Raw genomic sequence first — 27,928 nt, forward strand, 5'->3', positions numbered from 1 at the left:
CTGCCCCTATTGTAAGTGAAAGGACAGACTTACTTCACCCACAGTGTGTTAATGGCTGTGTTGGTGTATTGCCTGCATTCCTGTGGCTGAGGGTGGGAACACAGACCCTGAAATGAGAAATAGGGGTGGGACTGTAGATTTTGTTATTCAAAGGTGAGGATTGAGGAAGTTATCTGATAGAGACTTCTAGTTGCAGATTCCTTACCTTAGAAATTCCCTCAGGTGTCAGACTGGATCCGGAGATTTTTCACCGAGCAATACCCTTGCACGTCGGTAGGTGGTGTTGGTGGACTCCGCGGGCGTCGTTGGCATCGTAGTCGCCGTGATGATGTCGGGAGTAGTACATAGACGCTGCCTCAGCTTAGTGACGTCAGTTCTTTTCTTTCCATGCCCCGCGCTGATCTGGAGAGAGCTGACCTGGTCTCTTTTTGACCGAATTCAACTGTTTTGTCGACTTTTCTAGTGAGCTTTTGGTGGCTCGAGGATGTCCCCGTAGACCGGTTTCAAGACTCAACCCGAAGTCGTGGTCCGAGTGCCGGGCCATGCACCCAAACGCCTTGAGGGAGCGGTCCCTCAAACTCATGGCGGCCTGGCGCTCAACTCTGCGTAGATCCTGGTCTCGATCGAGAGGAAGGTCTCGAGACCATTTGCGAAGCCATCATCACTTGTCGTCCTCAAAATCTTCAGGTGCAGGTAAAAAAAAGTAGTAGTCGAAGTGGTCTCATCGCTCTTTGACTTTGCCCCATTGCTCGGCTGACACGACGCTGGAGGAGCGTTGACGCACAAAGCCTCCCTCCTCGGAGCCTGTGTCTGGGTCCGCTCTGCACTTCCCCAAGTTTCCAGGAGCTGGAACAACCCTCGCCCAACTTAAAGAATTCTGTGAGGCCATGCGCCTCATCTTTGGGTGGACCGACCCCGATACGGTGCCTTCGGATCCAAGGGGTTCGGTTGAGGGGCCTTCGGGTTCCGCGCCACGGCTTCGGCTCCGGCCACTGAGGTCCCCTCCGGATCCACTTGCGGATCCGCACTGGCGCCGGTCGCACCATTGAGACTTTCCCTGGCACCGGGCCGATTGTCAACGCTCCCCACGTCGGTAATGCCCATTATCGACTTTGACCCGATCCTTATCCCCGACGACTCGGAGTCAGAGCGGTGTCGGCCGCCGCCGCCCTTGTCTTCTATTCACCCTAGGTCAGAGTCAGACCATTTTTCCTATGGGTACGAATTCGGGGAAGGATTGGGTGGGTCCCTGGACCCTTATGAATACCAGGTTGACCCATCTTTGAACTGGGCACAGGAATTTGGCAACGCCAATGGACTGGACACTTCTCCAGACGCTAGCATGCTGGCTCCTCCTACCGTGGCTACGGAGGAGGGAGCGACTTATGGTATGGTGGTTAGTAGGGTAGCCGAGGTCCTTGGCCTTGAGCTTCCTACTGTAGAGGTCAGTTCCAACCTCCTCACGGAGGTGTTTGAACCAGGCGCTTCCACATCTGAGCCCTTTTTACCATTCAATGAAGCCCTCACCAATGTCCATTTGATTACTTGGTCCAAACCCAACACACAGGCTCCTGTGAATAGGACTATCGCACGCCGCCATTGGCCTGCTCCGAGGGACCCTAAATTCCTGCCCCAACACCCCACGCCTGAAGGTCTTGTCATCCAGGCTTCCTCTTCTCCGGACGCATTCCTTTCCGCACCCCCAGATAGGGAATCATAAAGGCTGGAACAATTTGGGAAGAAGTTGTTTCTTCCTCCAGTCCCGCTCTGCGGTCTGTGAACACCACATGCCTTTTGGGCAGCTATACCCACTCTTTGTGGGATACAGTTGCGCAAGTCCTGCCGCAGATACCGGAGGAGGCCCATGCTATTGTCTCCTAAACTGTCAATGATGGGAGAGATGCGACGAAGTTCACAATCCAGTGTGGGCTGGACACGACCGACTCTCTAGGGAGATCGGTTGCTATGACAGTGGCTTTGCGACTCCACGCCTGGTTGCGTACTTCTGGTTTTTCTGGGGATGTCCAACGGTCCCTCACGGACATGCCCTTTGGCTCCTGTTTCTTTGGAGACAAAGCAGACTCAGCCTTGGAGAGATTCAAGGATTCCCGGGCTACGGCTTGGTCCCTTGCTCTTTCCTCTGCCCCTCGCCCCCCCCACAGTCCTCTTTTCGCCCCTTTCGTGGCCAAGGAAACAGCTCCCTGTCGCACCACCCCCCCAAGCCACGTGCCACCCATGCTGTTCAGCTGCTGCGTGGCCAGGGACGCGGAATCCCGCGTGGGACAGGGAACCAGAGGTCTGCCCAGTCCACCCCTGCCCCCGCTGCAGCCTCCAAACCCTCCTAGTTCGTCCCCTCACTCCGGTCCAGTTGGTGGCAGGTTTCGCCATCACCTGCCCCACTGGGAATCTATCACTACGGACAGGTGGGTTTTGCAGATCGTTTAAAGGGGATACTCCAGGGGTGTGGAATTTATTAAAATATCTACTTGTCCAGGGGACAGGTTGCTTCTCAAATCTACTTGTCCTGTAAAAAGATCTACTTGTCCCTTTGGTGCCATGTAGTGTGGCGACAAATTATAGCAGCAATTAATAGCTTCTCTGAATATGCCAGGGCTACTACCATAGTAGGGCTTGAATACTTGGAGTTTCAATCCCTACTGTAGCAATTTCCTTATTTTGCCACCTTTCTGCAGATCTACATACTGGGGCTGGAGGAAGCAGTAAGCAATAGTTCCAGGGCTGGAATGCCTTTGAGTCTGCAAACCTACTAACCTGCATGTTTTAAAGATTTTTACCAGCTTCTCTCTAATATTTTCCCATAATAAGAAAGGTTGGACATTTACTCCTGACAATGGCAGATTTAGAACTTCTTCCAGGGTTGGGAAGAAAGTGGCTGGAGGGAAAATGAACTTGCAAATGCTCAATAGATTTTCACATGAGCAAATCTACACATCGTATTTACCCATGCTAAAATACAGTTCACAAATATTTTATAGGGGTACGACATATACCATGGGTGCACTTTTGTGACTTTCTTTAAGAATTTGGGGCCACAAGTAGGTAGGTTCAGATTTGTGACCTGCAAATTGCGAGTCGCAAATCCGAATGTAGGATGGTGTCCTTGACACCATCTGTGATTCGCAAGGGCTTCGCAAATGCCCACATCATGAATAATCATGAGGTGGGTCGCAATTTGCGACCCCCTCACGAATGGTGGCCTGCTGGAGACAGCAGACCACCATGTCTGTGACTGCTTTTCAATAAAGCAGTGGTTTGGGTTTTTTTTTGTAATGCAGCCAGTTTTCCTTAAAGGAAAACGAGATGCATAACAAAAACGAAAAATGAAACGTTTTCGTTTCATTTTTTCAGAGCAGGCAGTGGTCCGCAGGACCACTGCCTGCTCTGAAGAAATGTTTACAGTGACATTCACAATGGGGAAGGGGTCCCATGGGGATCCCTTCCCTTTTGCGAAAGTGTTAGCACCCATTTGAAATGGGTGCAAACTGCGATTGGTTTGCGCCCGCGTTCGCGGTCACAAAACAATCCTACATTGCACTGCGAGTTGCAATTAGGAAGGGAACACCCCTTACTAATTGCGAGTCGCAAACCCATTTTGTGATTTGGTAACCAGGTTACTGAATCGCAAAACTGGGTTTGTGCATCGCAATGTGCTTTTTGCACATCGCAAACAGCGAAAGTCGCTGTTTGCGACATGCAAAAAGCTACCTACATGTGGGTCTTGGTCCCTAATTAGGTCTGGTGTTAACAAAGACATTTTGTTTTTATTAAACTTCTATTTCTCTCTTTTTCGGCTGGCTTTACTGTGAGTCATCGCATTCTGCTCTTCCACAAGGAGCATATTGCCACACAAAGTAGTTTTGTTCAGTGTCAGGAACTACAGTGGCAATCAGTGACGTAACGAAACTGGAGGGTGCCCCTTTGCAAAGAACATGGAGGAGCCCCCTCTCCAGACTCACTCAGGGCAGGTGCTGTGCTGACGGGGCCCCCTGGAAGGCGGCTGCGGGCCTTTGTTATGCCGCTGGTGGCAACGTGTGCTTTAAGAGTTCAAAAACTTTTTGGGGGGTTTTTGCCAATGTTTGCTACAATGTTGAGGGCCTGGTAGCTCCCACAACAATAAAGTGTTACAAAAGCCATGTCAAAACAAGACACGCATTGATGAAACTAGAAGACTTATAAAAGTATGTCAGATCAGTTGGCTTTGTCAGTGTTTGTTTATTTTCATGCTTCCCATAATCGTGTTGAAAATGGTTACACTGATTTTCCATTAGAAATATTTTTGGGAAATACTAGCATGCATCAACACATTTTACTAAATGATACTTCATTTGCATATAATCAGAGAGCATTCTGGGAGCATTATACTTAGCCTCTTAGCCTAAACTTTTCAAACATGTGTGTACACGTTTTTTTTTGTTTTGTACTGGAACCAACGTCAGTAGTGAAGTGTGACCTTAAAACATTTATTTACAGCATGCACCCAAATAATGAAGGCTTTCAAATAATGAACCATAAATACAAGTTCGAACAGCATTATCTTTTGGAAACACATTACCTCAACTGCAGAGAGTTCAACTCTCTGTAAACAGGCAGCCAAAGGGTTTGTGCTGCAGGGGGTTGGGCCTACTTGTCCCAAGGACAAAGTAAACATAAAAACTTGTTGCCCTTGACCCCAAACAAGATGTCCCGGGCGTCGGGCGATAGGAATTCCACATCCCTGTGCTCCCTCCACTTCGAATCTGCCCAACCAGTCATTCCTCCATCACTCAGCCATATTCCGGAGGATCATTTGGCACTTCTCTGCCAGGAAGTGACGGCTCTCTTGGCCGAGGGAGCCATAGAGAAGGTCCCTGCGCCAGAAGTAGGTCGTGGTTGTTATTCCCGCTACTTTCTGGTGCCCAAAAAAGATAAGGGCTTATCTCCTTTCCTAGACCTTCAGGACCTCAATCTCTTCCTCAGGAAGGAAAAATTCAGAATGCTCACCCTTGCTTAGATCCTGTCTGCCTTGGATCCAGGAGACTGGATGGTAGCGTTGGACTTGCATGACGCTTATTTCCACATTTCCATCCTGCCTGCCCACAGAAGTTACCTATGATTTGTGGTAGGCCACGGGCACTTTCAATTTACCGTGCTCCTCTTCGGCCTTACGAGCGCCCCTTGGGTGTTCACGAAAGTGAGGGCGGTGGTTGCAGCTCATCTGCGCAGGTTGGGAGTTTGTCTTCCCCTACCTCGACAAGTGGCTGTTGAAGGCCAATTCGCCCCAGAAAGTCGTCTCCCACCTTCAGACTACGGCGAACCTTCTGCACACACTGGGGTTCACTATAAATGTGCTGAAGTCACATCTGACTCCCTCTCAGACGCTCCCTTTCATCGGAGCTGTTCTGGACACAGTGCAGTTTCGGGCCTATCCTCCCGAAAAGCGAGTCCAAGATATACAGGCTATGATTCCGATCTTATAGTCTCTGTCTTCGGTTTCGGTGAGACTGACTCTGAGGCTTCTGGGCCTCATGGCCTCCTGCATCCTGCTAGTGATGCATTCCAGATGGCATATGCAGGCTCTGCAGAGGGACTTGGAAGTTCCAGTGGGCGCAGCATCAGGGAAATCTCTCTGACATGGTCCAGGTCTTGGAGGGGACTGCGAAAGACCTCCAGTGGTGGCTTTTGAATCTGCATTGGGTCCACAGCAGACCCCTCTCCCTTCCCCAGCCAGATCTATCCATAGTGACAGATGTCTCACTTCTGGGTGGGGCGGCCACATGGGAGAGGCAGAGATCAGAGGCCTCTGGTCTCCGGCGGAATCTGGGCTCCATATCAATCTCCTGGAGCTCTGGGCGATCAGACTTGCGTTGAAAGCATTTTTTCCCTCTCTCAAAGGGAAAGTAGTGCAAGTGTTCACGGATAACACTACTGCCATTTGATACTGCAACAAACAGGGCGGAGTAGGATCCTGGACCTTTTGTCAGGAGGCACTACGCCTCTGGACATGGCTGGAACATCAGGCCATTACCCTGGTGGTTCAACACCTGAAGGGCTCTCTAAACGCCAGAGCAGACAAACTTAGCCGTTGATGCATAGCCGATCACGAATGGCATCTCCATCCGGAGGTGGCGCAGGGTCTCCTTCAGCAGTGGGGAGAGCCTTGGTTAGATCTATTTTCCTCTGCAGAGAATGCGCAATGACAGCTGACATTGCACGTTGACGTTTCCAAGGTGGCACTCGCTTGGAGCCGCTTTTCGTCTCGAGTGGAACTCCGGCCTCCTTTACACCTTTCTGCCTGTACCATTTCTCCCCAGAGTTCTCTAGAAGATCAGGAACGAGCTGGCCCAAGTTATCTTGGTGGCTCCAGACTAGGCATGGAGAGTATAGTATCCCGAGCTATTGAGCATGGCCATGGATCCTCCACTGAGACTGCCTCTTCGGGAGGATCTTCTGTTGAAGCAGCAGGGGATGGTTCTCCACCCGAACCTGTCCAATCTCCGCCTTCATGCTTGGAGATTGAGCAACAGCAGTTGATGGCTTTTGACCTTCCTCCCGAAGTCTGTGACGTTATCTTGGCAGCCAGGCGTCCCTCCACCAAAATGGTATATGCCTGTCATTGACATACATTTCTGGCATGGTGTACCAACAAATCTGTTGACCCCCTCTCTGCTCCTCTTTCCAAGGTTCGTTTGTTCATTCTTTCTTTAGCCCAGCAGGGCTCTGCTTTGGGCACCCTTAAAGGGTATTTATCGGCTATTTCAACCTTTCTTAGGTTACCTGACCATCCTTCACTCTTTAAGTCTCCTATTGTCAATCGATTCCTTCAAGGTCTCACCCATTTGTTTCCTCCCACTCCATTTATCATGCCTCAGTTGGACGTCAATCTTGTCTTTACTTTCTTAATATGTACTGCTTTTATCCAATACGGCTCCTTACTTTGAAGACAGTTTTTCGTGTTGCAATCACTTCTGCTCGCAGAGTGAGTGAGCCTCAGGCTCTTTCTTCAAAGCCCCCATACTTGTCTGTGCATCCAAACAAAGTGGTATTGCGCACTAAGGCTTCTTCCCTTCCCAAAATCATTACGCCTTTTCGTGTAGGTCAGTCCATCACCTTGCCTACTTTTTATGCACCCCCACATCCTTATCATGAGGAGGAGCGACTCCACCGTCTGGACCCAACGGAGCATTGGCATTCTATCTAAATCGTACTAAAGCTTTCTGGGTGGACAATCAACTCTTTGTTGGATATGTGGGTGCGAAGAAAGGTAAAGCAGTGCAAAAAATTACCATCTCTCAATGGGTACTTTGCATCAAGATGTGCTACGCTTTGGCCAAGAAGCAACCTCCTGAGGGCTTGCGTGCCTTGCGTGCTCATTCCACCAGAGCAACTGCTGCTTCCACTGCGTTAGCATGCAGAGTTCCTGACCTGGATATCTGCCAGGCAGCTACGTGGGCATCCTTGCACACGTTTGCTAAACATTACTGTCTCGACAGTCAGGTCCGTTGGGACGGCTACTTTGGTTGTTCGGTCCTGCAGGACTTTCTAGTATGATCTTGGTTCACAGCCCACCTCTGAGGATGGCATTGCTTGGGTATCTATTCCAAGGTAAGGAATCTGCAACAAGAAGTCTCTGTCAGATGTACAAGTTACTTGCCTTCGGTAACAACAAATCTGGTAGAGACATATTCTAGTTGCAGATTCCTTACCGGCCCACCCATTCTCCCCGCTTGCGAACTGATGTCTAGGGTCAGGGATTCCCCTTCCATGGACTTTAGCTCTGGCACACCAATCTCAGTGTTCTTAGCGGCTCTGCGCTTTGGCGTGGAAAATCGTGAAAAGAGACTGACGTTACTACGCTGAGGTGATGTCTTTGTACTACTCCTGACGTCATCACGGTGACAACGATGCCCGTGGAGTTGACTGAAGTGACCTATCGACGTGCAAGGTTATTGCTCGAAGAAAAAAAATACGTCTCCAGTCTGACGCCTGGGGGAAAATTCTAAGGTAAGGAATCTACAATTAAAATATGTCTGTACCAGATATGTTGTTACCGAAGATAAGTAACTTGTACTTTAAGTATAATGGAAATGTATGCATTGAGTTAGTCATCTCACCCTAAAGGTCTATCCTTCTCCATCAGAGACATGTAACTTGTGGGTAGCTGACACTACCTAAGGTCAGCATAATTTCGGTTTCATCAGGTTTTCACATTCAGAAGGGGTTGCCAGGCCAGATAGGTGTTTTTCTGTCTGACATGAGGGTCTGTGAATCTTGTTCCACTGGCTGATCTACGATCGCTCATGTACAGGGCACATCCGAGTGTGCAAGTATTATCGAATGGTGTAGGCTTCTTAAAATATTGCCAGTAGCAATACTGTGCTTTACGTCAGCCTCCCAAATGTGTTGTTCAGTTTTACCCGAGTTCTCCTGAATATGCAAGCCTGGTAAGGTTATGTTGCCCCTGTGTGTAAGGCATACACAGCCCTAGGCCATGGCAGTTTTGGTAATTCCCCTGCACAAGTGAAGCATAAATTAGTAATATTCACCAACAAACACCCCTTGTGTAAAGCATCCAATGCATGGCAGTTTTCTCAATGCCACTCTATGTAGAACACACTTTGATGTAACAGTTGACACATATTTTTCCATGTCGGCTTTCACATTATTTGGATTTCATTTCTCCCAACATTCCGCTATATACTGTTTCTTTAAGTTGTTTGTTATGTTCCTTCTCCTCTCATCCCTTCATGCGCTCCTCTAATTTTATCCCTCTGGGGTTCCTTTCAAACTGTATGAAGTGTACATGCTGTACAGCGCTACAAAAAATTCTAGAAGTAAATTACCAAATATGTAAAGCACGTACAGCCACTGCATTTTTCATGGTGCAAAGTACACAATGTTGCCATGTCCTGTCACGGCAACGCGTGCTTTAAATTTAGGGAAGTGAAAATGAACATGACAGGAATATGCGCCTTTCATACAGAGAGCAAGCCATGCACGGGTTATCTTCCGTCCATTTTGTGAGGTGCACACGCTTGTGTAATGTCTCTTTACATAAACTACTTCATCCCCAATCTTTGGTTCAACGGTGCACCAGGCAGAAAGAAACTTGGCGCTCTTCTCCAACACAAGCCAGGCCTGTCCTAGGCTGCTGCCTTCTCAGTGAGGTCTCATTTTGTATGCCAACTAGCACTTCAGGCCACCAAAGCTTTCCCAAATAATACTGGCCTAAGAGGGACCCAATGATTGTCATACACGCCACAGATCACTCAGAGCAATGGTTCTGTTAGTTCCGTTTTTACTTCCACCAGTTCTTATTTAAAGAAAGCAGCAGCTTGACGGGAAACAATTGTATTTGTTCTTGTAAATTGTATTTATATACCTCTTATTACCCCCGTCGAGGCGTTGAAGCGCTTTGTGGCGAGCAATGCACACATTCCCGTTTTACCTTCCTAGGCAGTCAATCAATCAATCATTCAATCAATATTTGTAAGGCGCAGCTACTCACCCGTGAGGGTCTCAAGGCGCTGGAAAGGTAGGTCATGTAACTAGCTACTAATATGGTGTATTTTAGAGAGCAGCAGTGCAGGTTTCTTTCTTACACACAAACAAGGACGAGAGAGAGATTAAATAGTTTTACATCGCTTTTGTTTGTGGCTGTAAAGGTTCACATGCTATCTCGTAGAACATGTTGGCTGGTAACCAGGTGCCCCGTGGCTTGATCTCAGTTATAAGGCGATGGTTTTAAAACTGTGGGGCGCCCCCAGAGAAAATGGAAATGGATGTCGAGGGTGTGTGCGATTCTGGGAAGAGGAGCACATAGCCTGTCCCAGAAAGTACAGACAAATATCACTTTAGAAAACTAATGTGATAAAATGAAAGTAGACAAGGTGTAGGAGATCAGAAATTAACATCTTTTTGTCATTCATACCCTGTTTGTAGTAGGTGTCAAAGAAAGGGATTACTCCTAAAATCCTACCCCTTCAGTTCAGATAAAGGATCATGTTGTGACTATTTCATGGTAAAATGTCATCCGACCGCCTGTAGAAAATTATGTTTTAGATAATGCCTTAAAAAAAAATAACTGAACTTAACCTCAGTGTTCGGAACATTAAAAATATTCATTGCTCCCAAGTGGCCCCCTTGTTTCGTGCAACAGTTTAAGCCACTCCTGGTATTTTAGTGAACTGCTTACTGCTTTTTGTGTTTAGATTTGTCAGCATGGACTCAAAAATCCCACCATGCATCGTACTTTTGCCCAAAAAGCTAACACTAGTTAAATGTGGCCATCAGCATTCTTAACAGTATATAATGAGGTGGAAATATATAAGGCAAGAATGAACATCAATAACTGTTAATATTTTCTTGGCTGCCCTCCAGATTCCCTCACACATTGTGGTTCCTTCGCTTACAATATACTTTTGATGTTACAGTTGGGAAATATTATTAGAAATTAGTAAAACTTAAAACATTTTTATACTGTCTTTTAAAAGACCCTTGTTTTACAGTACATATTTTTATTGTAGTAATTTAAGAACACTGCTGCTTGTCAGTTGTCAATATTTCTTGGTGTCTGTGCACTCAAGCACAGCTGAAATTCTCCTACTTGCTTGAAGTATTTACTGTTTTATGGAATAAATGTGACAACATGTTTCTTATTTTGCGTTTGCATATTAAATTAATTGAACCTAGTGAGGGGATGCAGCATTAAACATTGAAGACCTTTTCTCCAGGGCCTCCTGTCAATGTAATTCACTCGAACTTGCATATGAAGTCTGAAAGCTCGAGTAATATCCTAGCAGCCCACCATCTCCTCTTCACTGTGCTTGGTTTCATCAGTCTGAGTTAAACATGCCTGGACTTCCAGCAGCTCAGTGCTCCTGTGAGCAGACCACCATCTCCTATTCTCTGTGCTTGGTTTCATCAGTCTGAGTTAAACATGCCTGGACTTCTAGAAGCTCAGTGCTCCTGTGAGATGGAAGTATTAATTTTAATAGCTATGCCAGCTCAGGAGATTCTCTAAGATTTTTCACACTCAAGTAAGTATTTTCGTGGGAGCATCTACACTCGAATGTAATGTTAAGCCACCCAGAGTGTTCCTCCCCTCTGCTAAAGAACTGGCACTGGTCCTGCTCCAATTACAGACTGCATTAATATTAAACCTACCTGGGACACTGACCTGAACTTCGCCCCTCCTACGCCAATCGTGGTGTTATCTTACCTGTGCTCAGACTTTGGTTTCTTGTTTCTTCAAAGGGCAACCCCTGACTCTCCTTTCCATCGTCTCTCCTCCCACAAGCCCGTTTTCATTTTTTTTTTTTCCCGAGCAGTGCCTGAAGAAACACAATTTCAATTACTATTAAGTACAGTCCCCTGCGCATGGTGCTACTTCAGTGATGATTTGTTTCCTGACCTGGTCGAAGATTTTGCTAATGTTACCACTTGTTGCGGGGCATCGGAAGTGAGCCTCAATTCTTGCCACATCCGCAGAACTCATAATACAAGAAGTATTTTTTAGCAGGACTGATGAAATGCTGAGTTTGTCAGTGAATCATAAGTCGTCTTAGTAAGGATTAACTACCCCTGTTTGCATACTTTCTGGGTAAAAAAAAATGTATGGAACTTGGGTATGAAGTGGACGAGGACTGTGTGGGTATATATATATATATATTTATATATATATATATCTCCCATGGGATATCAAATCAAATCAAATCATTAACATTTATAATGCGCGCTACTCACCCGTGCGGGTCTCAAGGCGCTAGAGGAAAAAAGGGGGGGTTATCGCTGCTCGAACAGCCAGGTCTTTAGGAGTCTCCGGAAAGCGGAGTGTTCCTGGGTGGTCCTGAGGCTGGTGGGGAGGGAGTTCCAGGTCTTGGCCGCCAGGAAGGAGAAAGATCTCCCACCCGCCGTGGAGCGGCGGATGCGAGGGACAGCAGCGAGTGCGAGGCCAGAGGAGCGGAGGAGGCGGGTGGGGACGTAGAAGCTGAGGCGTTTGTTGAGGTATTCCGGTCCCTTGTCGTGGAGGGCTTTGTGTGCGTGGGTGAGAAGTCGGAAGGTGATCCTTTTGCTGACTGGGAGCCAGTGCAGGTGTCTCAGGTGTGAGGAGATGTGGCTGCTGCGGGGTATGTTGAGGATGAGGCGGGCCGAGGCGTTTTGAATGCGTTGCAGGCGATTTTGGAGTTTGGCTGTGGTCCCGGCGTAGAGGGTGTTGCCGTAATCCAGGCGGCTTGGGTCACGGTTTTTCTGGTGTCGGCGGGGATCCAGCGGAAGATCTTGCGGAGCATGCGGAGGGTGAGGAAGCAGGCGGAGGACACAGCGTTGACTTGCTTGGTCATGGTGAGAAGAGGGTCCAAGATGAAGCCGAGGTTGCGGGCGTGGTCTGTGGGGGTCGGTGCGGTGCCGAGGGCTCTGGGCCACCAGGAGTCGTCCCAGGCGGACGGGGTGTTGCCGAGGATGAGGACTTCCGTTTTTTCAGAGTTCAGCTTTAGGCGGCTGAGCCTCATCCAATCTGCGACGTCCTTCATACCCTCTTGTAGGTTGGTCTTGGCGCTGGCGGGGTCCTTGGTGAGGGAGAGTATAAGTTGCGTGTCGTCGGCGTAGGAGGTGATGATGATGTCGTGCTTGCGTACGATGGTGGCGATGTTGTCATGTAGACATTGAAGAGTGTCGGGCTGAGTGATGAGCCTTGGGGTACGCCGCAGATGATCTCGGTGGGTTCTGAGCGAAACGGAGGGAGGTAAACTCTTTGGGAACGGTTTGAGAGGAAGGAGGGGATCCAGTCCAGGGCCTGGCCTTGGATTCCGGTGGAGCGGAGGCGGGTGATTAGGGTTCGGTGACAGACGGTGTCAAAGGCAGCCGAGAGGTCGAGCAGAATGAGGGCAACTGTTTCCCCGTTGTCCATCAGGGTTCTGATGTCGTCAGTGACTGAGATGAGGGCGGTTTCAGTGCTGTGGTTGGTTCGGAATCCGGTTTGTGAGGGGTCGAGCAGGTTGTTGTCTTCCAGGAAGGTGGTCAGCTGTTTGTTGACGGTCTTCTCTATTACTTTGGCTGGGAAAGGCAGAAGAGAGATGGGGCGGAAGTTTTTCAGGTCGCTCGGGTCAGCCGTAGGTTTCTTTAGTAGGGCGTTGACTTCGGCGTGTTTCCAGCATTCGGGGAAGGTAGCAGAAGAAAAAGAAGAGTTGATGACGGTCTGGAGGTGCGGGGCGATGATGTCGTCGGCTTTGTTAAAGATGAAGTGCGGGCAGGGGTCCGAAGGGGCGCCGGAGTGGATAGAGTTCATGATGGATTTGGTTTCTTCCGTGTTGATGTGGGACCAGTTGTGGAGGGTGATGGCCGTGGATGCCGGTTCGGTGGTGTTTGGTTGGGTCTGGTGTCCAAAGCTGTCGTGGAGGTCGCTAATCTTGCGATGGAAGAAAGTGGCGAGGGATTCGCACAGATCCTGTGAGGGCGTGACGGCGTTGGCGTTGGCGCTGGGGTTGGAGAACTCCTTGACGATGCTGAAGAGTTCTCTGCTGTTGTGTCTGTTTTTGTCCAGTCTGTCGGTGAAAAAGTTCCTTTTGGCGGTGCGGATCAGGTGGTGGTGTTCGCGGGTAGCGTTCTTGAGGGCGGTCATGTTGTCAGCGGTGCGGTCCTTGCGCCAGGCTTTCTCAAGGGCGCGACAAGTTTTCTTTGATTCTTTGAGGGTGTCAGAGAACCAGAGAGGTTTTGTGGTGTTGGTCTGTCGATGCGTGCGTTTGAGGGGAGCAAGGATGTCTGCGCAGTTGTAGATCCAGTTTGTGAGGTTGAGGGCTGCGTCGTTGGGGTCGGTGGTGAGGGTGGGTTGGTTGGCGGCGAGTGCGGAGACGAGTTGCTCTTCATGGATCTTGTTCCACTGTCGACAAGGGATGGGTTGGGTGCGGAGGTGGCGGGTCTCGCGTCGGAATGTGAAGTGAAACAGCTGTGGTCGGTCCAGTGTAGGGCGGAGGCGTGGCTGAAGAAGACGTGTTTGCTGGCGGAGAAGATGGGGTCAAGCGTGTGTCCGGCGATGTAGGTGGCAGTGTTCACCAGTTGTTTGAGGGCGAGTTTGTCGAGCAGGGTGGTGGTGTTTGGGTCGTTGTTTTGTTCCAGATGGAAGTTGAGGTCACCTAGGAGGATGTAGTCCGGCGAGGCGAGGGCGTGCGGGGAGATGAAGTCGGCGATGGCGTCGCTGAAAGGGGCGCGTGGCCCGGGAGGACGGTAGATGAGGGATCCTCTGAGGGTGGTCCTCGGATCGGTGCGAATCTGAAAATGCAGGTGTTCAGCGGCGAGAGGGGTGTCTTCGGTGGAGGTGGTGACGCTGATGGAGTCTTTGAAGACGATGGCGATACCTCCTCCTACCTGGTTGGTGCGGTCTTTTCTGGAGATCTTGTAGCCTTCGGGGATGGCAGTGGCGATGTCAGGGGCCGAGGAGGCGTTCATCCAGGTCTCCGTGATGAAGGCGACGTCCGGTGCTATGGAGTCCAGGAGCTCCCAGAGTTCAACGGCGTGTTTGTGGACGGAGCGAGCATTGACTAGGATGCACTTGAGGTGGTTGATGGCGCGTGGGCTGGTGGTCATGGTTGTTGCGTGGTGGAAGGTGCGTTTGCAGGAGTTGCAGGCGAAGGGTCCATGGGTGCGTTTGGGGTGAGCTTGGAAGCAAGTGTTGGAGCGTCCTGGGTTGAGGGCGTGGAGGGTGGTGGGGTCGTAGCGGGTCAGCGGGGCTTGGGAGAGCTGGGGTCCAGGGGTCGTGGCGCTGGGCGCGGGACAGGCGCGGACGGGCGCAGACGGGCTTGCCTCTGGCGCGCCCGCTGCGCAGTCGCGCAGCGGCCGCCATATGAGGTAGGAGGGGGGAGGGGTCAGGTGGGGGCGAATGGGAGCTGGGGGACGGGGGCGTGCAGGAGGTCGCGGCGGGAAAGCGCGAGGGAGGGGGGGACAGGTAGAGTGAGAAGAGCTGGGGGAGGGGGGTTTAAGGGTGGAGGGGGGTGAGTGTTAGGAGGTTTAGGAGATAGGGGAGAAAGATAGGAGTAGGGTTGAGAAAATAGGGAGGGGGGGTTGTAGAGGTGGGTGAGGGTGAGAGGTAGAGTGAGAGGATAGGAAGATAGGTAATAGAGGGGGTGAGGGGGGGAGAGATAGAGAAATAGATAGAGAAAATAGATAGGGATATCGGAGGTTTATCACTTTTATGTCCCATGGTGCCATGTGTTAACTATTTTGCTTTAAAACAACCTTTTCGTATTATGTTTACAATCATGTATTTTGTATCTAACCAATCATACAATCATGAATACTGACAATTTTGCATGCTTTCTCTTGAGATCTGTGCCTTTATTATTCTACAATGCAACGTCCTGGACATAACAGTTCTCCATTTGGGCTCATTAGGTCGACCGCAGAGGCACTTTGACCTGTTGTAAGTATTGTGGGCTTTTAACCACGTCCACCTCATGCCCATCACTTTCATTCGTTTTTGGGCTTGCTTTTCAAAAATCATTTGATATCATTGGTAAATGCTTTATATTTGTCCTGCTTTGGTGGGGTGGTTTGATCATCGCCTTAGACATCGACCCTGTTACGGCCCGGCACGATTGCCGATATACTTCAGCATGGGCAAACTATTTTTTTCTTTTGCCTGTGCTCCATGGCTGCCATGACGCTCACAGCGCTCAGAGCACGCACTCGGATCAGTGGTATTGGAGCCCTGCTCACATTGTTTACACTGTTAACTAATAAGAAAAATTTCATTTTTGCTTTTGGCTTTTGGCTTTTATTTGTGTGATCTGTAGGTTACTGGATTACCTTCTCGGATAATGCATGGTAAATATTTATGTATTTGTTTTTTATTAGCGCTAGCGCTTCCAGGCACATCGGAAATCATTTTCTTTCCAGGTCCTAAGATGTGTTGAAAGCAGTGTCGCCCATCATGCCTGGGCAAGATGTAGGTGGATGTCACTGTGTCCAGTGTGGGAATCGGTGTGTCTGTGGAGTCAGAAGCAGGGGTAGAGAGTGTGAACAAAACAAAGGGTCACAAAGACACATAGCAGAGGCCTCGAGTGACTTCATAGTCGAGAATCGCCAGAGTTATTTTGATATTTTTACATTATATGCACTCTGATCTGCTTAGTACATGCTTTTTGCAGCAGGCATAGTAACCCTCTACACTACCTTATAATGACTTCAAGCTTACACTAGACAAAAGTATGTTCTCTCTCCAGAAAGAACATTGATTGCCAGAGTTATTTTGACATTTTTACATTATATGCACTCGAATACAAACTGAAACCTGACTAGATGAACTACACTTGTTTGAGTCTGTGAAACTTGAGCTGTGTGCGTGTGTTTACAAAACTAACCTCGAGGAGGGCTTTCAGTTGATTATGCTGTACAATAGTCATTATTTTAGAGGTAATAGTTCAAGACTAACTGAGGATCATTAATATCATGTGATGTGACTCTCCTCAAGCATGTGAAAAATCATGTGCGTTGGGTTCGACTCTCCATACTGCAGTAAAGGGACAGTGATGCATTAAGCACACATTCTTGGAGTACAATTATTTATACATTGCCCTGTGGGCAGTGTAGCCTGTACCAACTGCCAAGTAAATATGTTTTGCACCTGGGAGAGTTTGTGTTTGAAGGGCTTTGTTTGAAAAAAATATTCCAGTAGGCCTACTAACCCTTTAGTTAAATGCAGGGCCACTGGAATTATGTGGCAGAGGACCAAAATATGCAGCAGGGTTGGCCAATTAATGTGGCAAAAAAAGTCCAGTTATGCATTTATAATCCCAATAGCTCCAACTCAGGTAAATGCGAGAACTATTGCATTACAAATGCTTTTTTTTCTTTATATTCAAGGCATTTTTCAAGTCATTTGCTCTAGTATCATGATCTCAAGCAAACATTCCCTTTTCTCCTGTATTCTTACTGTCCGCGTAAGGTGTTTATGGCAGACCATGGTCCCACTATCTTTTTCTGTTTCTTTGGGCACCGTTTTCCCTCAGCTTAAACCAATCACTTTTTGTGCACCATTTTGTGGTGGTTGGGGCCTAATAGCTCGCTTATAAAGTGACTGATCATGGTACGGTGTTATTTCCGTGTTATAATGTGTACGTTCATAGTGTGTTAGTGGGTCGTCGCCCCATATTCCCAGCAGTATAAATAAGCATGTCACCTGCTCTGCATGTACTTTGTAATATTGAGTTTATGCATGGACCAACCTTTTCTTATGGAGCAGTCCCATGTAGTATGTGGAAAGCCTCCAGTGTTAATTACTATTAATTAGTGCTTCATGCATGTTTGACTTTTGCTGAGCCACCTTATTTCAGAACTCACAGTTAACACATTTGAGCACTCTGTAAAATGGGGGATAATGGTTAAATATCGAATGTACTCAGCGGGGAAAGAATAATGTACATTGCTACTGACCTCTGCTAAGCACCAACGTTGTATAATCAGACTTACAAGGAGTTCTCGTTTGAATAATTTTTCACATCTGTTTCTTAAAGGTATTTATATAGCCACAGTATTTGGCACTGTTTCGCATTAGATAAATGAAGCAATGTCCAGGATCCATGAATAAAGAGACTTTTGCCCTCTTGGACTTGTACCTTAATTACTGCGTAGTAAAACCGGTCTCCGATGTAAATGATTTATTTTCAATAATTGGTGTATGTTAGTTGTGTGTTCATTTTACTGCCAATAGTAAAGATAACAAGTGCATGAACAGTCGTGAGAACCCTTTAAAAGCAGCAATAAAATATTGGCTACCGAAATGGAGTATGGCGAAAAACAGACCATATTAGGTTGTGCTGACGGGCTATCCATGTTTTTCCTAACTGCTGGACAATAAGATACCACACACATGTTTCAGAGGGAGTTTCCTTGCTCAGATAAGTCTTCCATCAAAAGTTTTTGCACCAAGCGAAGTAGAGTGAAGGTTGAGTAGTTTGCTCAGTTTGGCCAATGGGAGGGAGTATTGAGCTGAAGAATTTTGCAGCGATTATGGTCTTTACTGCAGAACATTCAGGGCCCTACCCCACAGTGATGCAATAAGAAAAAGCAAATTCACAACTAAGTACACATCAGAAAGCCATATACACCAAAGCACACAGACCTCACTAACGCTGCAGTTTACAAATGGACACTGATCTTTATAAGATCTGTTAAAAAAAGTATGACAATAATAGGGGAGTGTTGGTAGCGCGTCGCGAAGAAAGGACTATCGATTGGTGAAAGTCACAGGCAGGAAATTGTGCAAATTATTTTGGTGTCATAAGTTGCATGTGACTACATTTTTATGTATTTATCATTTTCTCTGAGCCAAGTGTCTTGGCTAACACTGCTAAATTTCAAGAAAGATCCCACCCTACAGCACACCCCTTTATCTCCTAACAATATAGGAATCTAAGTGCTACTCGGCAGAGTGTGAATCAGTGTTTCTTGAAAAGTGGATTTAAAAACCTTTTGATTTAAATAGCCTAGTATTGACAAAAAAGATAAAAAAATTAATAGAGTTTGGTCTGAAACCCCATCACATGGGCAAGGATGAATTTAAGAGCCATGAAAATGGTCCATGGGAAAGCACAACAGATATTCAATTGTCCCAGCTCTAAAGCGAAACAGCAATGGCATTCCCACTTCCCAAGTGGAAGCAATAAATACGCTTCAAGGCTCGTGCCCTTTTTCTGGTTAGCAAAGGCTTTTGCTGAGAGTTTACTGGAATCCTCTATACCCCTAGCAAGACTTCTTCTTTTTGAAGAACAGTAAACTAAGTAGCTTTTTAACCAGGTAGTAATTGAAGTCGATTTATCAAACCCAACGAAGAATAACCCAACTCTGAAAGAATTCTGTTGACATTAGTAAGTGAAGGGATACTAAGACCTTAATCGAAAGCAAGATAATCTTTTATAATTACATGATTCAGTCTGGCGTTAGTGTTTAGCCTAACAGATAACCATAGGGACAGCGGACCAAAATTGATATGGTCTTCTAAATAAGGGAGACCGAGCTCCTTGTGATATACAAAATGTGAAGTTGAGGGAGGTAATAAAAGGAGTTGCCTACAAAAGCTGTTTTTCTCAGCCTGTAATGTCGAACAGTTAACATAACACCAGACCCCTGTTCTGTACACAACAACAGGTGAACACTGCGCATTATAAACTTCAAGGAGAGGGGTTTTAAATTAAAGAGCACACCTACTGATTTACATAGTATCATGCAACAGTTAGAGATATGTGTCCCAGCTACCAAAGGAGTCGACAAAAACCCCTAGATAGGAAAAATGTTTGCCATCCCTAACCAATACCTGTCACGAACTATGCTGAATGTACCCCGATGTTTGGTGCCACAGGACATTATAAATGGTTTTGTACAATTAGTTTTAAATGAAGCACTACCATGAATTCTACAAAAGAGCTAACTAACTTGCATAAAGCCCTAGGTTTGCGTGCCATCAAAACAACATAGTCAGTGTACAGTGATTCAGAAATGGGAACTTTATTTATGGCAGGAACATCCCTAACTGAAGTTAATAAAAAGGGACTTGATGTATTAATGTATAAAATGCATAATAGCGGAGAAAGAACACATCCCTGTGGATCACCACGTGAAAGGCTAAAAGAATCTGATAGTTCCCCTTCCTCAACAATCCTAACAGTAGCAGTTAGATCATCATGAAGTACATAGAGAAAATGCACAACCCCAGCACCAGAAGGGTTAACCTCAGTTCGGTATAGTTGACATAGTGAAAAGTTGTGGACAGTTCCATGAACGCTGTGGTGTACTTTCAAATAATAAGGTTCAAATTCAAGCACTGCTCCACTGTACTGAACCGTTCACGGAACCCGTATTGGCATTGGTCAAGAATTTTACTATTACTGACCCAGTTACATACTGTGTTGAAAATCACCCTACCTAAGTTTTTCACAGATGTATCTGTCAGAGAAATTGAGCGGTAACAATGTAGATCAGAGTGCTTGCCTTTCTTAAAAATAGGGACAATTATTGAGATGGACAATGATCTAGGTAAAAAGTCACTATCTAGTATACTAAAAACATTTGTCAGGAATGGTGGCCAAAGATCTGTATGATATTTTATCAAATCAATGGGAATCCCATATGGGCCCGGTGCTTTGCTGCCTGAACTCTGGCGTACAGCTATTATTATCGCCTCCAAAGAGAAAGCTGATTTCTTTGCTCCCCTAAAGTAGGGCGATAAAACATTATGTGAAAGCTCCCTGACAGAGGACCAGTATGTGCCTGAAAAGTGATTTACCCGTTGCTTACCACTGATGTAGATACTCATTGGGTTAATTGGGTTGTTATGTGACCCGAAGGAGTTGAAAGTGACCCAGAAACCTTTAGAAGTCTTCTCTACCGCAGCTATTGCTAATCACTTCCAATTTACAGTATTTATTACAGTATTTAGTAAATGTTTTCTTTTTTCAGTGCTATTTTATAAAACAAAGCGTGCTTGCACCACGTCAAGAGGGTTTATGGGTCTAGCCATTAAAGATTTCTGAAATCACCTATTTGCAGATGTGCAGTGGGAGTCTAACCATGGGTGGTTGTTCGTTTTTTAATTGGTTTTAGTACTGTAGATGTAATACTCTCACATAATTCCACCTCTCATTGTAGGGGTGGTTACAGCTATATCCCTGGAAAGGCAGTGTAAGAAAACATCACTGTGGTTTTCAAGTAAGCTAGCTAGAAAATGACTCTGATTACAGAGGATCCATCAGGGCCGAAGGCCATTTTGGTACAATTGTATCTGGGCAATGGTGCTAGTTAAGGAAACAGCCATTGCTATTGGGAGATTGAGTAAAACTGTAAGAAAATTATGATAGCCATAACCCGGTTCTTTAATTTCACCCTGAATTAAATATCCCAGTAATCCTCGTGAAAAAAATTGTAATCAATTACTGGGGAGCAACCCCTCCCATGAAAGATGGTTATGTCTTCAGCACCTACATTCACGTAGTCCAGTATAGTCACAAAATCATGAGCGAAGATTCAGTGGAGAGGTGACTGTGTTTAAATACTAGAAGGGTTCTGAGTGGGGAAAGATGTGTGTATGGATTGGTGTATGTGGTGCTTGCTGGGTAAACAAGGGCTAGGATTTGATACGTTGTTACAATGAAGCAAAAGCAGTGCTACCCAACATGGGCACTTGTGCTTATTGAAAGGGAATTCACAATGTATTTGTTCCCCAAGCAATGTGCCACACTAAAATGGTGAAAGTATTGATGTTAATGTTCTGTCGAAAGGCAATCCCAAAGGCTTGGACAGCACCGTGATGGTGTTCCACCATTTGTAAACATTTTGGCCCAAGTGCCTCAAAACACGTTGGGAACGGCCTGTTGATCCCTAGGGCAAGATTACGATCAAAGTAGTTGGTAACAACTTGCTGTGTTAGGTGTCCCGCACTGAGGTTATTATTTGCACAAGATATAGCAGCAGTTTGTATAAATTACCTTTCGGTTTCTGAAGCCCCTCTCCCTTTAACCCAGGTGTTGGCTCTGCCATGTCATCACCCTGTTTTACATAAATAAATATGCAGAGCCAAACACCAACGCTGCTGCTTCTCTCCTGATGAATACTTCAAGTAGAGAATATCCTCTCCCCCACCTGGGACAGAGTGGGTGCCCCTTTAGATTCAGAAACGGATACGGGTGCTTGAATAAAGCCTCCTTAGTGTGCAGAGAATTCTTGTGATGTGAAGATGATGATGCCGGCCAAGTCAGCAAGGCAATGGTAACCTCAGGAGCCTCTACCTCTGAATTCACTGACGATAGATCTTAGGCTGCCACTATCTTGCCTCCTTCTGGACCTGTTGACTCAGAACTTAAGTTGTTGCCTCTGAGAGGTGCACATATCTATGAGAGAATCATGGGAAAACGTCTCTAAATGAATATTCCCATCGAGAAGCTAGATGGAGAACACACATAAACTACACCTTACCCTCAGTGTGCATGTTATGTTGTGGAAGTCTGGTGGAACTGCTTTTATTACGAGTTCTCAAATATTTCCTGCAGTCAACAATTTTATTTTAACAAATCAGGTTTTTAAAGTCAGAAACAGCCGTTTGAAAATAGGAGCAAAAAAACTAAAATATTCCAGAATACAGTATGAATTGGCTGTCTTTTGTTCGAGTTTTACATAAGAATATCTACTTGTTGCTACACGGCGTGTTATAACATTTAACCATGGCTGCTTCTGTTGGGTTCTAAATTGAAACAACGACTTAATTTGCCTTATGGCTGAGATCACTAATTTGTTGTTCTTCGACTTGAGAATGTAGTTTAGGAACAGCACTGTTATACAAAGCATACAGATGTCACATTGGCAGTGACCATGGTCCCCCTTTCTTCTAAAGCAGAAGAACCTCCCGACATACGCTGCACCCAAATTAGCAACGGGCAGACGTTGCATTTGCGCTAGCTGCAAGTTTATGGAGCATTATGCTTTTAGAGCCTGAGCTGAGCAATATGGAATCCTAAACTTAGATCTTGTGGTTTGTCTTGATTATTGTATATGTGGCTGCTTGACTTTGCTGTTGACCACATGAGAGCTGCAATAGTAGACAGCAAGTGATAGCTAGAACACCACTACGAAAATGCTCCTTTTTTTGTGTGCTGTATTGTTTTTCAAAGGAAAGGAGTGAAAAAAAAATTGTTTGGTTGATGTCATTACAGCTGAAGTGTACATTGGGATTGGAAAGCCTGCTGAAGCCACAGCTTGTACCCAGGAGGCTGCCAACCTCTTTTCAATGTCTCATAACGTACTTTACATGAGGGGCCAAGTGGCAGAGCTTCGAGGAAATATTGACGAGGCCAAGCGTTGGTATGAAGAGGCCTTATCGATCAGTCCCACTCACGTGAAAAGCATGCAGAGGCTGGTAAGTCAATCAAGCTGTCAGCTTAACCTGTGTGAGAATAAAATAATATTAGCTTTAATCACGTATGACCACGTTCTAAATTTGGAAAATGTGCCTTGCCCTACAGCTCCCAGCCAACGTTTAACAGTAGTCTCCAGAATGACAAGTTTCAAATGAATATTTCTTCCAGCGTATTCTCAATATACTGAAATATCCTTGGGCATCAGAATGGATCTGGGACATTTTCTTATCACAGCTTTCAGCGCTAGTGACACCAGTGCGCCTCCCACCACAGAGTAGCCATGCCATCAGCAGATGTGATGTCACATCTCCATAAAGTTGCCAGTCATTACCCATGACGTCAATTGTTTTATTTGTGGGCAGTAAATGCTAATATCAGTTGTTCTCCTTACTCACTTTGTGTTTTTTTTAATGTTTTGATGGTTACTTTTGTGTTTTTTTTTTATTTCTGTATAGTTTCTTTAGCCACCAGAGGATGGTCTTAGTGCAAGTTCAAAGAGTAGGGACGAGATGAGGATGACCCTCACCCTTAAATAAAATCTTGTGGTGCCTGGTGCTTAGTCTCTGCAACAAAGGCCCGTTTACATGCCACCCTCAACGCCTTGTAAGAAGGCGAGACTAAAAATTGGCTACCAAATTTAAATGCCATAGTTCACTGTCCTGAAGCTTGAGTCTCCCCATTATGTATAGAGCTAGGAGAACAGAGTAAAACTCAAATGTTTCACCTTTACATGAAGGCACTCAGGTAAATTGCCCTATCCATGAGCAATCACTGCCCCTATTACCCTCCCTCATCCAACAATCTGTTGAAACTGGTCTAAATGAACTTCACTCAATACTAATCCCAAGCAGACAAACGTTTTTCAGAAGACTAAGTTTAAGGTCTTTGGCTTAAGGGCAGCTCTTGCTCCTGCACCTGGTGCTCCTCCTTTGGATGCTTAAGTCCTATGAAGTCCAACCCTGGTTCATGTCTTTGGGGCAGGTACCCTCTGTTTGGGACCCTATTGATAGTTAAGATTTAGCCCTGTAAGATACCAGCACCCTTGTGCTCCCAGTCAGTGCCTACCCGCATCATGTCTTTACTTGTAGCACCACAGACAAGGCCAATCCTGGCCGATGTCTCAGTCTGAACCAGTGATCCAGGCCAGCAAGTGCTGGCTACTCTTAAGCAATATACTTGGGGCTCATAATGAGATTTCCAAATTTAGGTCTGGAATTACCGGTCTGGAATAACTGATTATCTCATGACCTGCATCCGCCCATCACAAGTTTATTTTTAACGAAGAATTGGGAATAACCACGTCTCAGAATACCATGCTATTTACGGCATGACAAATCTGCTCAGATTTAGCACCTTTTCTGAGCAGGTTGTAAATCCATCAAGTGGGTTTGAGAAGGTGGGGTTTAGGATGGTGCCTGGGGTCAGGGAAGCTACTTGTGCAACAGGGAGAACTGTATGCTCCCACTGTGAGTCGGATGGGGGCTGGGATGCGCCTCAGAAATCCACCCTTGCCCATTGAACAGTTGTTTTACTCAGCATGAATCGATGTCTGGTACAACCGGCCAGGGATGCAGGAACACTGAGAAACTCTGAATCTGGTTGAGCAATATCTCGTGCCCTGCCCTCCAGCTACTAGCTATAAGTTTACTGGTAAAGATTCGATCTGGGAGAGCATTTCTGCACTCCAGCTTAAACTTGCTGTTTAGTAACAATCTTTTGCTCAATGGCAGTCTCAAACATATGACTGCTGCCAGTTCCTGCCAGAGTTGAAACTTCAGGTTTAGTTGGTGTCGCTGAACCACCAGGATGCCTGTTTCAGAAAGGTTGTTATGGTGCACCTTCATAAATTGGTATCTTTGTGTATCTGTACTTTAAGACTGGCTACACACGACAAACTCTCTCTCCATGGTCTCAAACTATTCTTGTCAGACATGTGATCTGCTTTTTGAGCTGGTTTTCTCAATCATTATGATCAAGTTTTCCTTGGTTTCTTGTTCTGTTTATTGGAGCAGTTCTCAAGATCATTTAAGGTTTGTATTTTTCCGTCCTCCTCGGGGTGTTAGCTGTTAATCAGTCAACCTTTTCCTTCCAGGAGTGAACCTGCAAGTTTTTCCTTGTGTTTTTTAGGCATGCTTTTGAATTCACTCATTGTAATGGAGCCTGTGGAGACATTGGAGTGAGGAACGGGGGAAATTGCTCTGATTTAAACCTTTATTCAAGGACCCATTTGTGAACTTGTAGTGGTGTTGTCAGGAAGTCAGCCTTCTTGGTGTTTAACTTTTACACTCAGTGCGGCACAAGGGTACATTGGGGGGAGGGGGGCAAGTATTCCCCTATCCTTGATTGGGGAGCTCATCTGCAAGACCTATCCATCAACAGATTGTGGAGACTGCTGGAAAGACCATGCAGTATCACCTTTGTGAAGCTTTGTGCTATTTGCTTACCTCTACTGGCCTTCCTTACCCTGGTGCTGAGGTCTGTAGTGGGACGTCCTTTTGGATAACACCACAGCTATACACCATATCAACAAGAGTGTGCAGGGTTGGACTCCTTTCGACTCTGCAGTCAGAGCTTGACTCTGTTAAATTTGGCTATTTTTCAAATTGTCTTGCTTTTGGTGATTCGGGCAATTGAGGATGCTTGAAGGAGTTGTTGGGGTCTTGTCAAAACTAGGAGTTTAATCAAGAAGTGGTGTACACTGAACCTCATTCACTTCGCCTCATGTGTAAGCAAGTGATGTTTCTGCTCAAGGTAATTACCACTCAATGAGTTTCTGTGGGATGCAGTTGAGTTGCACTAGAGTTTGTCTTCACTTTACTTTGTCCCTCCCCCCATCCATCCTCTAGTTCAGAGACGGCCTACACATTTCCCATATTGCACATGATGTTAATCCCAGGCTGGACAATAAGGACCTGTACTCAAGGTGCTCTAATCTAAGCTGGTCCCCTCTGATTAGACTCATGTTTACGGTGTATTTTCTGTCACAAAAAGAGGGGCGAATGTTGCATACTTCTTCAAGCATCTTAGCCTATTACGCATGGAGAAAAATAAACTTCCCTTAGCTAAGTTTTCATGTAGGTCTTATTTGATAGGGTGTGCTGAGAGTGAAACCCTCATTCTTACCAGACAATTGTTTAATAGTTAACGTTTTCCCTTCCTTCGTCTTAGAAGGGCCCACAGCTTTTATGTTGATTGTACCAAAAGTTCTGTTCAGTTAACCTGTTTCTCTGTAGGTTCTACTGATGCAAAGACTAAGTACTTTTTAAATGAACAAATGCCAAATGGATTGTTCTCTGTATGTGGTTTTGGTATGCAACATCAAACAGGGATCACCTAAAACATATTTAACCTATTCCCATTGGGGTAAACTGATACCACAGCCATGCTGCACGGAATGGTGTCTGTTTAGATATCTGGCCATGTTATGTTGTAGGAGGGCTTACTTGTTGGATCTGAATGCTTGAAATTGTGCTGTAGCAGTTTTTGTAGAAAGCCTTGTGTCACACATCACCTCTTGATAGGGCTAACTGTAGAGGGAACCTTTCTGTCGCTGGAAAATCATCGAGTTGTATCACCAACTAGAACAGAGATTTACTTAACCTTCGTTAGTATTGTTTTTTTTGCCTATGGACACTCTATCTTGTCGCAGAATCACCATCGTGCCCCCTACCCCTCTCTGAGTGCCGGTGGTATTCGTTTTGGGAAGGGTTGTTTCCAACGTAAATGTTATAACTGTCTTTTTCTCCTAGCCTCTAAGGGTCAAGAAAAGTAGGTCAAATTGACGTCATCTGTTTTTATGGAACCGTGCTATCTCTTCCGGTGGCACTGTGGCTCTGTTTAACATCATATGTCACATATCCCTGAGAAAAATAAAAACATCCATATCCAGTTGGACGACTGAGAATCTTACCTTATGCAGTCACTGTGTGGGACAATATCCTCAATTATGCAGTAGCATTATGAGTGACTTTTCATCCACACTGGGTAACTTTTTATTTTTTACCAGCGAAATCTTATTGAGTTTGCAATCAACAACGAATATGCAGCTTCATTGATCACGGACACATTTCATACTCTAAAGGAGGGGGAAATGCGTTGGGCCTCCTCTAACGTTTGGTAGACCAGCAGCCGTACAGTTTGGGTGTTGGAAGCCCACGAACTTAAACGAAAGAACGTTTAGATTAGGGTGACCACCTGGCACTGAGGCAAATTCTGGACAGGACCGTAAAAAATTCAGGACAAAGGGTCAAAATTCAGGACAAAAATTCAAGAACAAGCATCGGTTTTACAGACACACGCAAGAGAGGCCATGTCTCACTATGTTGTCAGTGCATTTATTTACTCTTTTTTAACATAGCACTATTTATTCACTGTGGACCTTTTGTGAGTGCCTCCTGGTGTGCTACATTCAGGTGTCACATTACGTCCTTGTTCAGTAGTAAATTAATGCCCTTCACGGCAAGGCCATCACCCCTACCCAAATCTACCCGATCTTTCCTGAAGAGAAAGTAACAGCAAAATTTTGATTATGTTTCTGAACATTTCAAAACCCCTGGCAAACAATTTGGGAAACATTAAGGTAATTAACCTTATAATAGTTTAAACAAATTGAACAAAAACATCTGGCTTACCCCAACCGCCCATGGACTTTCAACCTAATTTTTTTTAAAGAGGCAGGGCAGATGGTGTGGGTGACAGTCTCACACCTAATGACAGGATGTGATGTACCCATAACTTGTCTGTAGTCTAACTGCACTAGAGTGTATGTTTGGGACTCTACATTTATCTCAGAAATGGGAGCCCGGACTACCAATCAAAGATAATAAAAGAGTAGGATGAAATCGAGATCAAATGGGAGATCCACGGCAAGTAGTTCAAAGGGTTGTTGCTAACAACTGGATAAATAAAGAAGAGAAGAACAAGGTGGGACAATTCCTAAAATCAGACAAGATGGGTCCACCAAGACCATTTGAAGGTATTGGGTACCTGGGGAGTTGTCTGCACACAGGAGCCAAACAGAAGAGGCACTGTCAAGT

At 45.9% G+C, this 27,928-nt stretch overlaps 1 protein-coding gene across 1 annotated transcript in view; it reads left to right on the top strand.

Annotated features, from left to right (window-relative positions):
* The window catches only part of TTC7B (tetratricopeptide repeat domain 7B), a 1,338,716-nt gene that overhangs the window by 1,063,735 nt on the left and 247,053 nt on the right, over positions 1 to 27,928 (top strand). The window contains exon 19 of the mRNA XM_069208186.1: positions 22,689 to 22,891. Coding sequence (XP_069064287.1) covers positions 22,689 to 22,891 — 203 coding nt within the window. The remainder of the gene's footprint in view (positions 1 to 22,688; positions 22,892 to 27,928) is intronic.

Source organism: Pleurodeles waltl, chromosome 9 (assembly GCF_031143425.1).
Source record: "Pleurodeles waltl isolate 20211129_DDA chromosome 9, aPleWal1.hap1.20221129, whole genome shotgun sequence".
In the NCBI taxonomy this organism is placed as follows: domain Eukaryota; kingdom Metazoa; phylum Chordata; class Amphibia; order Caudata; family Salamandridae; genus Pleurodeles; species Pleurodeles waltl.